The sequence below is a fragment of the Ursus maritimus genome, unplaced genomic scaffold, assembly GCF_017311325.1.
Source record: "Ursus maritimus isolate PB19 unplaced genomic scaffold, ASM1731132v1 scaffold_19, whole genome shotgun sequence".
Lineage (NCBI taxonomy): Eukaryota > Metazoa > Chordata > Mammalia > Carnivora > Ursidae > Ursus > Ursus maritimus.
Genome location: NW_024424341.1, coordinates 11,155,510 through 11,168,255, shown reverse-complemented (window position 1 = coordinate 11,168,255; position 12,746 = coordinate 11,155,510). Strand labels below are relative to the sequence as shown.

At 34.6% G+C, this 12,746-nt stretch overlaps 1 protein-coding gene across 1 annotated transcript in view; it reads right to left on the bottom strand.

Annotated features, from left to right (window-relative positions):
* CHD9 (chromodomain helicase DNA binding protein 9) overlaps positions 1-12,746 on the bottom strand; it is a 214,081-nt gene that overhangs the window by 63,061 nt on the left and 138,274 nt on the right. Inside the window, 4 exon segments of the mRNA XM_040633303.1 lie at positions 1,287-1,463; positions 5,309-5,552; positions 8,867-8,988; positions 12,509-12,646. Of these exon segments, the coding sequence (XP_040489237.1) occupies positions 1,287-1,463; positions 5,309-5,552; positions 8,867-8,988; positions 12,509-12,646 (681 nt within the window).

Below are 12,746 nucleotides of genomic sequence, written 5' to 3'. Positions count from 1 at the left end.
TCAGTGTTTCAAAAGCAAGTATTTTTCTAAGCATAATTTTCAAGAGTCAACTCAAAATACATCTCTACTCAAGAATCTTCATTAATTTACTTTCTCAATCACCTTTTAAAAACTCTATCATTCTTGTAATACTTCATTTTGCATGCTATTTTTACCTATTCAAGAATGCTTTTAAAAGAAAAGTTCTACATGAGAGACTATGGACTATGAGAAACAAACTGAGGGCTACAGAGGGGAGGGGGGTGGGGGAATGGGATAGGCCGGTGATGGGTAGTAAGGAGGGCACATATTGCATGGTGCACTGGGTGTTATACACAACTAATGAATCATCGAGCCTTACATCGAAAACTGGGGATGTACTGTATGGTGACGAACATAATATAATAAAAAATCATTATAAAAAAAAAAAAAAAGAAAGAAAAGTTCTAAATAATTAAACATATTTTAGATTTTCTCGAAGAAACAGGCGTTTCAAGAACACAGAAGGTATTTGTTTCTTTTGTACTCAACAATTCTTGATATGGTAATTTGTACAGAAAATGGTTCTCATTCTTTATAATTTGGCTAATCATCACTTGACTTTTCACACAAGAACAATTCTCAAACCACTGAGGCTATAATGTAACAATATGAAGAGCTGACTGGAATACGCTTCTACACTAGACTTGCATTACAAATTAAACATAACAGTAATAGGAAATAAATATTTTTAATGACAGTATAAATTATCATTTAAAATTTAACAATATCTCTAAATTCCTAAGCTAAATATTTCTATATGTATGTGTGTATCTGCATATGTATGTGTATACTGGTAAATGTTTAGTCTAGAAAGATACACACCAATCTGTAAATACTGGAGTGGGGAGTGGAACTGGGGGTGGGCATCGATACAAAGGGAGTAAAAAGGGGTGCTTAAATGATCTGTGGAATGTAGTTCTGCATATTGGAGTTATTTGTTTAAGTGTTCATGTACTAATTCTGTGATTGTAATCAAATGAAAATATTAAAAAATGTAAAAGACTGATCTGAAATAAGCAAACACACTAGTAAGAAGATGACTTTTAAAAATCCCATTTATTAATTATAACCAACATATGCTGAGCATGTGGAATTTTTTTCCTTAGTAATTAAAACCAAACACAACAAAACTCAATTACCACAGATAAAAACCGGATCTATACTCTAAAAGGGAGTGAGTTTAACATTAGCTCTCTGCCTCTATCTGACCTTTCACTCTGTAGCTAAGAAACTGCAGTAAGTCATAATAATGATACGTTACTTACCAGATTCATGAGTTTCAGACCTTCTAGCAGTTTACAATTTTTATTTTTTAACCTATGTGCTTCATCAATAATCACACATCGCCATTCAATTGCATTAAGCTCTCCACAGCCACCAAGAATCATTTCAAAAGTGGTGATGATGGCTTGGAATCTGTAAGCTCCTCGAATGATACGCCCCTAGAAATTTATTATCAAATACAATAATTTGCTAGAATGTCTTCATCACAATTTTTAATTTCTATCAAACAGCATAAAAATATATCTAATGACATCTGCTATAAAACATTTTCCACTGGAATTTTTATATATGCATACACTCCCTTTAAGTGAGGAATTTTAGCATTAAAACTGTATTAAATTGCAGTGTTTTCAAGAATAATGTAAAAAATTGTGCCAATACAATTATTTAATTTATATTCAAATAAGTATTCTTTGATAAAATGTTTTATAGTTTTTAAGAGTCACAGTAACAATTTTAGATCATGAAAGAAATGACCATTACAAAATCTGGACAATGAAATTTAAGTTTTAATGTTTATTACTTGTATCCGTGAGTTCACACATACAATGGCAAATAAATAGTTACTATCAAAATTAGCCACCTGAGTAGTTTATTCAGCAAATATTTATTGAGTGTCTATGTGCCAGACTCTGTTCTAGACACTGGAGATAGAGCAGTAAACAAAACAGACAAAAATAATTATCCAAGTGGAACCTTCAGTCCGATGTTTCAAATGCAGGATATAGCCATTAAGAAAAAAAGCAAATTAAAAAAAAAGTTAGAAAGTGGTAAGGGCTGTGGAATAAAATAAAACAGGGATAAAGAATAAGTATGGGGTCGGAGGTGACCACTGCAATTTTATGGACTGGCTGGGAGGCCATTACTGAGAAGTGACATTGGAGCAAAGTCCTGAAGATGATGGAGAAAGTCAAGTGATACCTAGAGATCTAGAGCAGAGAGCATTCTTGGAAGAAGTAGCAAGTGTGAAGGCCCTAAAGTGGGAGTATCTATGGCAGTCTTCACATAGTAAGAATGCCAGAGAGGCTGAAAGCCATTGAGTGTGGAGGGGATGAAGCTGTACCGGGACTTGAAAGCGTGGTAAGGATTGGCTCCTTCTCTGAGCAAGAAGCTACTGGAGGGTTGTGAGACAGGAAGTGCCATGATTTGACATGTATTTTAAGAGTCCCTTCGGCTACTGTAGTAAAAATAGTCTGAAAGAGGCCAAGGACAGATCATAAGACCAGTTAAGAGACTGTCATAGTAATCCAAGCAAGAGATCATTGGAAGTTGTGAGAAGTATTCAGCTCTGAATGTATTTTGAAGGTAGAGCCAACAGGATTTGCTAATGGACAGGTGTAGAGTGAGATAAAAAGAAGATTCAAGTTTAACTGTTACAATTTTTTAGCTTGAACAATTAGAAGGTGTGTTGCTACTTACTACGATGAGAAAATTCAGGATTCTGGACATGTTATGTTTGAGTGGGCTGGTAGATATCCAAGTGAAACAGCTGAATAGGCATTTGGAGAGAACTTTGGAATTCAGGAAAGAGGTTAGAGTTGGTGATAAGATTTGGAAGTTTCTAGCAGTATAGATGGTACTCAAGTTGTGCGACTGAATGAAACCTCTGATGGAAGGAGTATGGATATAAAAGAGTCTGAAGACTGAGCCCTGGGGTCATCCCCAAGTTTAGATAGGGAAGATAAGAAGGAACCAGTAAAGAGAGGTTCAGAAGGAATAGGTGGTGATATAGGACAGTACGAAGGCCTGGAATCCAAGCCAAGAGAATGTTTAAATGGGACTGAAAACTAAACTATCAGGGATTAGGAGAAATCAATGTTTAAGAAAGATCATGTATTCTGATTTAGAGTTTAATTCCTACTAACTTAGATTAATTCATATTGATTATACACAATGGCCATTAAGTTGAATAACAAATCCAGTAGAATACTATTAAAAAAGGCATAAAGTCTAAGTCTAGGGCATTTATACAGTTCTAACAACCAGGGACAGGATGCATTCAGTTAAAGTAATATCACAGTGTTTAAGAACGAGGGCTTTTGAGTCTAAGTGACCTGGGTATATTAATCCCAGTTTTGCTGGGATTTTGGAGGAAACTACGTAACTTCTTTATAGCTCAGTTTCCTCATTTGTCAATAGGGCTAATACTATTACCTATTTACAAGGTAGGCATTATAAAGATTAAGGGAAATACTATATCTAAAATATCTAGCATACTGCCTGGCACATGGTAAATACTCAATAAATGTTTGTGATTATTAGTGTTATTATCTGTTACTTTTTTCAGAGCGATTCAGAAAATCTTAGCATAATTTTACTACCACTATGATGTCAGGCTATTTAATAACCTGAAAAAGCGGAAGTTAAATATTCAATTAATTTATATTAAAATATACCTGAAAGAACTAACTCAAAGTTAAATCTGTATCTAAAGCACGGATCTATTTAGAGGAGACATTTTTACCTTTTTAAATTTTAAACCTGTTAGTATTCTTCTAGACTATATAACATTTACCATTAAATTTAATAATTTAATATATACTACTCAGTTTATAACACATCAAGAATCTTTTAGCTTTTTGGCTATCATGTTTATACCAAACTCATACGAGACATATATTAAAACTGTAACCCTTTTAGACATCTCTTAAACTCCCAATATTTTAATTATACCCTCTGTAAAAAAAAATGAGATTGAACTAAGTCAATCATAATCATTTTTATGATACCATACAGCTCTTAAATTCTATAAATGTATGACTGAGAAGACTAAAACACTGTGGAAGGAAATCAAACTATAATCTGAGCTGTCAGAGGCTTGAAAGGTACAAAGGTGATAGTTACAATAAAACTGAGGAATAACTAAAGGGTTATGTAGATGCTTAATTTCATAGGAATGTAATTGTTTCAACCATAAAAGTAAGAGGGACTAAATCAATTAATTCATCCATTTTCAGCTTTGAATAGATAGAAAATCAGTTACAATTGGGAAGAAAAGCAGAAGGCTAGGCACATTACCTTACTTCAACCTGCATCATATCACATGACCTGGCCATATGTTATAATGATCCTTATAAAACAAGAATTAGTGAAAGAAAAATAAAATATTAAGGTGCTACTGAGGCAGAACGTCAGGCAATAAACCTATTCCAATTAAAGAGTATAACTTTGTGTGAACTGTGTTTTTATTAATCTTGTTCATTATTTCTTAATGCTTAATCTAAAGCATTGAGTCCTATTAGCATTCAAAACTGCAATTGGCACTTAATGCTTTCTAGACTTTAACTTTCTGCTAGAAAATTCTTTATTATAATGTTATCTCTTAATTTTATGATGTATTTAGCTGAAAAATAAGAAATCTCCTACTAAATTTCCTACTGAAGAGGCCAATGGAAAATGGAAAATGTGCCTTCCAGATATGGGGGAGAAAAACCAAATCACCAGAGAACTGGAATAATCAATCCACAGGGGAGAACAATAGAGAAGTATGCTTGTATCTGCATACAAAACAAACACCAAACTTTAAAATGTGTCTAAAATCAAAATCCTTTGAACACAAAAGAGAATCTATGGTTTCATCATCTCTAGAAGCATTTAAACACATGGTGTTCCCTGAAGATTCGAATTTTTAAAATGGAGGGAAAAAACTGGAGGACGATCAAAGAGACAGGTATTATTCTAAAAATAAATTTAATGTATATTTAGAAGCAATTACTAAAACAATTATTCTAGTTGAAAAATTACGGATACCATCAAGTTAGTACATTTGTATAAATGTATACAAATACTTTATAGTGAACCAGAACGTGATCCTAATTCCTTGTCAGTGTTCTCGTCAGCTACTAAAGTTTATTGTAAAATAAATTATGATGAATAAAGAGATTGAACTAAGATGTACGTAGGCAAATAAAATCCATCCCAAATTTGAAAATAATGAATGCATAATAATTGGCTTTTTCAAACCTGACCTTTCAAACAACGAACGAAATCACCAGTAACACACCTGTGAGTCCCTGAAGTACATCTCATATTGCTGTATCATCTGTCTGCTAATCAGGCTCCCATGATAAACCACAACATTAATATCAGTCCATGTACGAAATTCTCTCTCCCAGTTTGCAATAGTAGAAAGTGGAGCAATAATCAGGAAAGGTCCTCTTATACCAGTCAGAAGGATTTCGTAGAGGAATGTAATTGATTGAATGGTTTTGCCAAGACCCATTTCATCTGCTAAAATGCAGTTTCGTCTGAAATAAACAAATATATTATCCATGTATACATTGGGTTTTTCTGTACACTACAATGTTTTTAAAGATAAATACACAAAAATAATCAAAGATCAAGTTAAAATACTTGCATTTATAAAAACATAAAAGTTGCTGAAGTGCAGACTAGGCATATCATTTTGTATGTATAAGAAGCTATAATTTCATTATAATCCTGCAGAGTGAAAACTATAGATTTTTGTAGCTCCAAAATAAAGATAACACCTGTTAGAGGTATGATTTTGTTAAAGAATGAAATGGCAGGAGTAGGCAAACTAAATATATTTTTTATTCAGGAAGCATTTATTAAATACCTTCTATATCTCAGGGATAGTATGAGAAGATGGGATACAAAGGAAATAGAACATGTTCTCTGCCTTCCAGGGGCTTGTATCTATTAGAGAAGCAGACATGCAAATAAAAAATCACACAACTTGCTATCACGGAAGCACAAAGCACTGGTTTTCAACTTTGGCTGTGCATTATAAGAGCCTAAAAGCCTGAAGGAAACACAGATACCCAGGGCTCTCCCCTACACATTATGTCAAAGTATATGGAGTAGGACAAAAGCAGCTATAATTTTTTTTTTAAAGTTCCACGGACGATTATAATATATGACCAGTTGAGAACTCTCAGGGTTAAGTTTATTACAGGAGCTCAGAGGAGCAAGTGTCCAACTCTGGCAAAAAGAGATGGTAGAAGAGAAGATCTCTTTCAGAGAAGAGGTCAGTGATGGTAGGATTTTGCCAGAGAGCACAGCAAAGGAGCAGAGGGGTAAAGAACATGATCAACTGGGACACTACAAACGTGGTTTTGAGATTAGGGTAAAAGGAGGGGGTATCACTAAGATATGAAGAGGTCATAAATAAAGAACGTTGGACATCATTCTGTTATGCAATGGGAGTCGCTTAAAATTTTTAAAGAAACCTGATGTGATTACGTTTGTACTCTGAGGTTGTTCACTCTGGCTCTACTGTGGATATTAGAAAGTGAGCTTCTAGCTGGGACACTGACTGGGAAGGACTGCAATAATGCAGGAAACAATGGCAGGCACTTGGACCAAGGGAAGAGGGACTAAGAGGAGAGAATGGATTCCAAAGTTAATTATGACTTAGAATGATTTGGACTTAGTGACCAACCAGATATACGGGGTGTTGGATGACAGCCAGATTCCAGTCTTGTTGACTAAATGAATCGTGTTATTTATTTTTTTTAAAGTAGGCTCCATGCCCAACATGGGGCTTGAACTCATGACCCTAAGATCAAGAGTTGCATGCTCTGCTGACCGAGCCAGTCAGGCACTCCTTTATTGTGTTATTCTTAACCGAAATACAAAATGGAGGAAGAACAAGTTTGGTACAGAGGAAACAGGAAACGATAAGGTTAATTTTGAATTTTGTGCTGAAAAAAGAATCAGTGAGATAGACTTTAAGGTAGCAAGAGGCAAACAGAAATATGGGCTTGGAGTTCAAGGCCTCAGTTAGAGATAAAGTTCGGAGACCATCAGAATGTTATTGATAAACGAAGGCATGGGGGTGTGGAGTACAGCTTAGGAAGAACAACCCTGTGCAATGAGGAGAGAGCAAAAGAGCACCGTTAGAAGGAAAAGCAATACTGAAAGGGCAGACAGAGGAAGGGAAACCAGCAGACCTGAAAGTCCCGGGGTCTGGAGAGAGTCCCACTGTGGAAGCTGCTGGGGGTGAGAATGCGGGAAAGTTTATAAAAAGAGCAACTACAACACAAAGCAGCAGAGACACAGCAAATTAGGGCTGAAAAATACCCCCTGGTTGGGAAATAACACGTTTCAAAGATACAGAATCAAATCCAAGCAACAGGTTTGAAGCGAGCTGGAGATTAGGAAATGGGAAGAGCTCCTGTAGGAGCTTCCTAGAAATTACAGAGGGCTCAAGGTCGCTGGAAAGAAAAATAGAGCCAAGAAGAGGTTTATCCTTTTCTCTCTTGTATTTTTATGAAAGGTTTTAAAGTAGGCTCCATGCCCAACATGGGGCTTGAACTCATGACTGAACTCAAACTGAAGGGACAGCACTAGTCCTGAGATGGCTTGAAGGTACAAGAGTGTGGGATGACAGCTGATGGAAGTGAGGGTCTGAGAAAACTGGACAGGCTGCATGTCAAGAACAGAGGTGGTACAGGAGTCTTGGTTGTGGGGAGGCACCTTTTAACTTCTGGTCCATGAGGATGGCTAAGAAAAGCTAAGAATGAAGAAACGTTTGTCGGCCTGGCTGTAAGGATGGACAAGAACTTGAACAAGCTCACCTACTGGCCCTAGGCTTCTCTGTGGAGCAGTCACGTGGGGGTGAAGAGGGTAGGGGGCTGTGACAGTCGGCCTGAGGAAAGTGCTGGAAGTTTAAAACAAGCAATGTAGGCAATGGGGAAGGGCAGCGATAAGGGGATTCAAGCAAAACAAAACTTTGTTAACTATTTTACCTAGAAGGGTCTCTTGGGAAAAACGATGGTTAACATTTAGAAAATACAAACCAGAGGAAAGAGCGCTGTATGGGGTTAACAGGTCCCCCTAACTCCACACGACTGAGTCTCAGGACTCACAATTAGAGTGCAACAACTCAGAAGAATCACGTGAGAAGTAAAACCATGGAAGAATGATTTTGAACAAAAAGTGTCATCAAATTTTTCTGTTATTACTAATAACAATGCCTTCATTTGCTCTTTTGTATATGTCACTATACTTTCTCAATCGTGGGCCCATTTTCCCCTTCTTTTGCGATTATCTTCTCACTGCGAAAAAGTGAGATAATGTTCCACCCAGCATTTTGAACAACTTGGAAAATAAATAATTAATAGAAAGCGTAAATTCATTACTAGGTTCTTAAATTTTGATTTCTATTCCTCAACTGCTGACAATCTGCTTCTCTGAAGACTTAAATAATAGACCTACTTAATTCTTACTGATATAATCGCTCACACTTCACTAACTAGATTCAATTACTGGCAGACAGCAGTATAAGTTGATAAGCCGAAAAAAATCCCGTAACATAACAGATGCTTTATGATGGTAAGAAAGGTATTTCAAATTATATTATTAATCATCTTATCAACTTCCTTCTATTCTGACTGGCATACATATAAATGAAGCAATTGAAGTCAAAATCCTAAATTATAATTTACACATCTTCCTGAGGTAACTTCACTTTCAATAATAAAGACTCCATAACAGTAATAATAAAGCAACATCAGTACCTCCTTTACTTAACATATTTTGACACATATAAAAAAACAACACACTAAACTTTCTTCTATTCAGATATACTACATACCTATTGTACCAATTGAATAAGAGCCAGTTGAGTCCTTCCAGTTGATATTCCCTGAGTTGATTGCCATTTTTATAGTCCCTGGATTGATCAATTTTTTTCCAAATATTAGCAGGAGGACGATCCTTTGTGAAAAAACAAAGAATCGTATATTTCAGATTTTTTAATCTTCCATACATCTCATATGTGGTAAAAGCATTGCTTTTAAAATAATTATAGAAGCATAACATTTTATGGTGTTACAATGAATTTTACAAACATCTGAAGACCAAATTAGTTCTGCACAAACTTCCAGAAAATTGAAGCCTTCTTCTTCAGCATACATTCCAACTCATCCCATGAAGCCCAGGCACTAAAATCAAAGATATTACCAAAAAAAAACCCCACTGTACACCAATATCCCTAACGAATACAAATGCAAAGATTCATAACAAAATTTTAGCAAATGGAATCCAATTTATGAAAAGGATAATCCATCATGACCAAGTAGATTTTTCCCAGGAATGGAAGGTGGTTTAAATTTGAAAATTAATCAATGTTGATCAATTGACTAAAAACCAAAAATATGATCATCTCAATAGATGCAGAAAAGGGATTTAAAAACTCCAACACCTATTCCTAATAAAAATTCTCATTAAATTTTGAATAGAAGGGAACCTCCTCAACCCGAGAAGGTACATCTATGAAAACAGCCAAAGCTAACATCATACTTAATGGTTAAACACTTTCTCCTTAAAATTGGGAAAAAGGCAAGCACATACATTGTCACCGCTTCTATTCAAAGTTACTGTACTGCAGATTCTAAGAAGTGCAATAAAGAAAAAGAAATAAAAGGCATTAAGATTGGAAAGGAAAAAGTAAAACTATTTTAACTCATAGAAGACATTATTTGTGTATATAGAAAATCCTGTGGAATCTACAACAAAGATAAAGAAGTGATTTTAACAAAGTTGCATGATACAAGGTCAATATATAGAAAATTCTATGTTGTAGAAAAATTATATACGAATTTAAAAAGATAACAACCAAAATAGGAACTATTTAGGAATATAGCTCACAAAAGTCGTGTAAGACTGGTGTATTTAAAACTACACAGCACTGCTGAGAGAAATTAAAGAACACCTAAACAAATGGACTTTTGTGGACTCAAAGACTCAACATGGTTATTAATTCTTCCCAACGGAACAACAGATTCAACATAACTCAACCAAAATCCCAGCAATGTTTTTGCAGAAATTGACATACTGATTCTAAAACCATCTGGAAATGCAATAAACCAGAAATATCCAAAACAACTTGAAAAAGAATAAAGTTAGAGGATTTATACTGATTTCAAGACATAAAAGTTACAGAGTCAAGACTGGGTGGAATTGGTTTAAAGATAACAAATAGATCAGCGGAACAGAATAGAGGGTTCGAAAATACACCCACATGCATTAACTCAATTGATTTTTGACAAAGTAGGAAAGGCAATTCAGTCCAGTAAAGACAGTTTTTTCTTTTTATCCAAAAAACGGTGCTAGAACAACTGGATACCCATAAGCAAAAAGTGAACTTTGATTCATACATGTACTATATATAAAAATTAACTCAAAATTCATCGTAGACCTAAATGTTACCTAAAACTAAAAAACTTCTGGCAAAGATTTCTTAGCTATAGCACCAAAAGTATGATTGATTTGTAAAGACAGATAAACTGGACTTCATCAAAATTAGGAACTTTTGTTCTTTTACACTGTTAAGATTGTGAGAAGACAAGCTGCAGACTTGGAGAAAACATTTACAAATCATATATCTGATAAAGGTCTTACATTTGGAACACATAAATAATTCTTAGAGCTCAATAATAAGAAAGGAAACAAGCCAATAAAAAATAGGAAAAATATATGAATAGGCACTTTATTAAAGAAGATACACTAATGTCAGATAAGAACATGAAAAGATTCCCAACATCATTAATCAGTAGGAAATGTAAATGAAAACCACAATGTCATACCATTATATACATATTAGAATCATTAAGATTAAAAACACTGTTCCAAGTGTTGGCAAGGATGTGAAGCAACTATAACTCTTATACAATGCTGTTGGGATGTAATATGGTATAACCAATCAGAAAAAGTTTGGCAGTTTCTTAAAAAATCAAAGATAAACGTAACATATGGCCCAGCCATTTTACTCACAGGTATTTACTGAAAAGAAATGAAAGCACGTGTCTAGACAAAGTCTTGTTTACTAATGTTCATAATAACTTTTTTTTTAAGATTTATTTATTTGAGAGAGAGAAAGAACACACAGAGGGAGATACCCTACAATTTGCTGATCCATTTACCTATTGATGAATACTTATACTGACTATTAGAAATAAAGTTATTATGGGTGCGCCTGGGTGGCTCAGTTGGTTAAGTGTCTGCCTTTGCCTTAGGTCATGATCCCAGGGTCCTGGGATTGAGCCCAGCATCAGGCTCCCTGCTCAGTGGGGAATCTGCTTGTCCCTCTCCCTCTACCCACCCCATGCTCGTGTGCTCTCTCTCACTCAAATAAATAAAATCTTAAAAAAAAAACAAAACCCAAAACAAAATAAGATCTATTCCATGAACAATTTTAATTCATTCCTTCTCTTCTGTTGCATCTCCACTTTTTTTCATGGCAGCCCTTCCTCAGTCTGATGCTAATGGAAAAGTGATCTGCTCGCCTTTCATGTATAAATTCCCTCTTTAGTGAAGTAAAGTTCTGCGGCCAAATTAAATTTGAAAGAGGAGAGGACAAAATATTTAATAAAATCATAATAGGTCTCCTCATGGTGAATTTCTTTTGCTTGGCTCCCGAAAACTGGATTCACATGACAATAATCCTACATTTTAGGACTAAAAGTAAACAATTTTAGGAATTTGAAAGTAAAAAATTATATAATTATCAGCAATATCACTACTTTCCATAGCCTTCTAGAATTCTATAGTTTGTGTACTAGAAAAGTCAATAACCTACTCAAGTTTTTTATTTTTTGACCAGGGAAGAGATATGCGTGTAGTCAATAAAAAAAAATTAACATACTGAAAAATATTCCATATAAAAGGTTCTTTTAAAATAAAGCTACTATGGAAGAAGATGAACTATTTAGTTATAGAGAATTCACTGGTTTATAGAAAAGAAGAAAAAGGTGGGTGTAATAAGGATTTTTCCTTATTACAGAGATAGAGAATTAATAACTCCACCTTGAGATGAAACTGGTATTCTTGATATTTTTATAAATGACCTGAGAGAAACAGTAGTAGGAAACTCTTAAATTCAGAGATGAGGCAGAAGTATCTGCAACTCGTCTGGAGGGAAATCTGAAGGAAATACTCATCAGAATTATAAACGCACATATGCTCTGACCAAGTGATCGCACTTCTGATTTGTCTTACAGAGGCTTGAACATGGGCTCAACGTTCAATGTAGCATTGTTTATGACAGCAAAAAACTGCAATACCCACTAATGGAGGAATAGCTAAATTAACATACATAAGATACTACGTAGCAATTTTTAAAATATAGTATTCATTGTACACCAAAAGCAAAATTAAAAATGTAAAGATTACATTAAACCTGTTGAATAAAAGAAGTGCTAAAAGTTTATGAAGTTGTCTAAGACATGGTTCTTACCAAATGTCTTGTGTCAGGCCTTGAAGCTTGTAACTGTTCAAACTCTTCTATTTTTGCAAGATCTACGTCTTCTTTTAGTTCCCACGTACTATCTTCATATGGTAATGAGCACCACTTTACTAAGTAGTAAATAACAGGCTGAAAAAAAATTTTTTTCATGTTACCATTTTGAAAAAGGTAGTTAGAAATAGTTTAAATATGCTTAACCTACATCAATAAAAATGAACGAAACATTTTT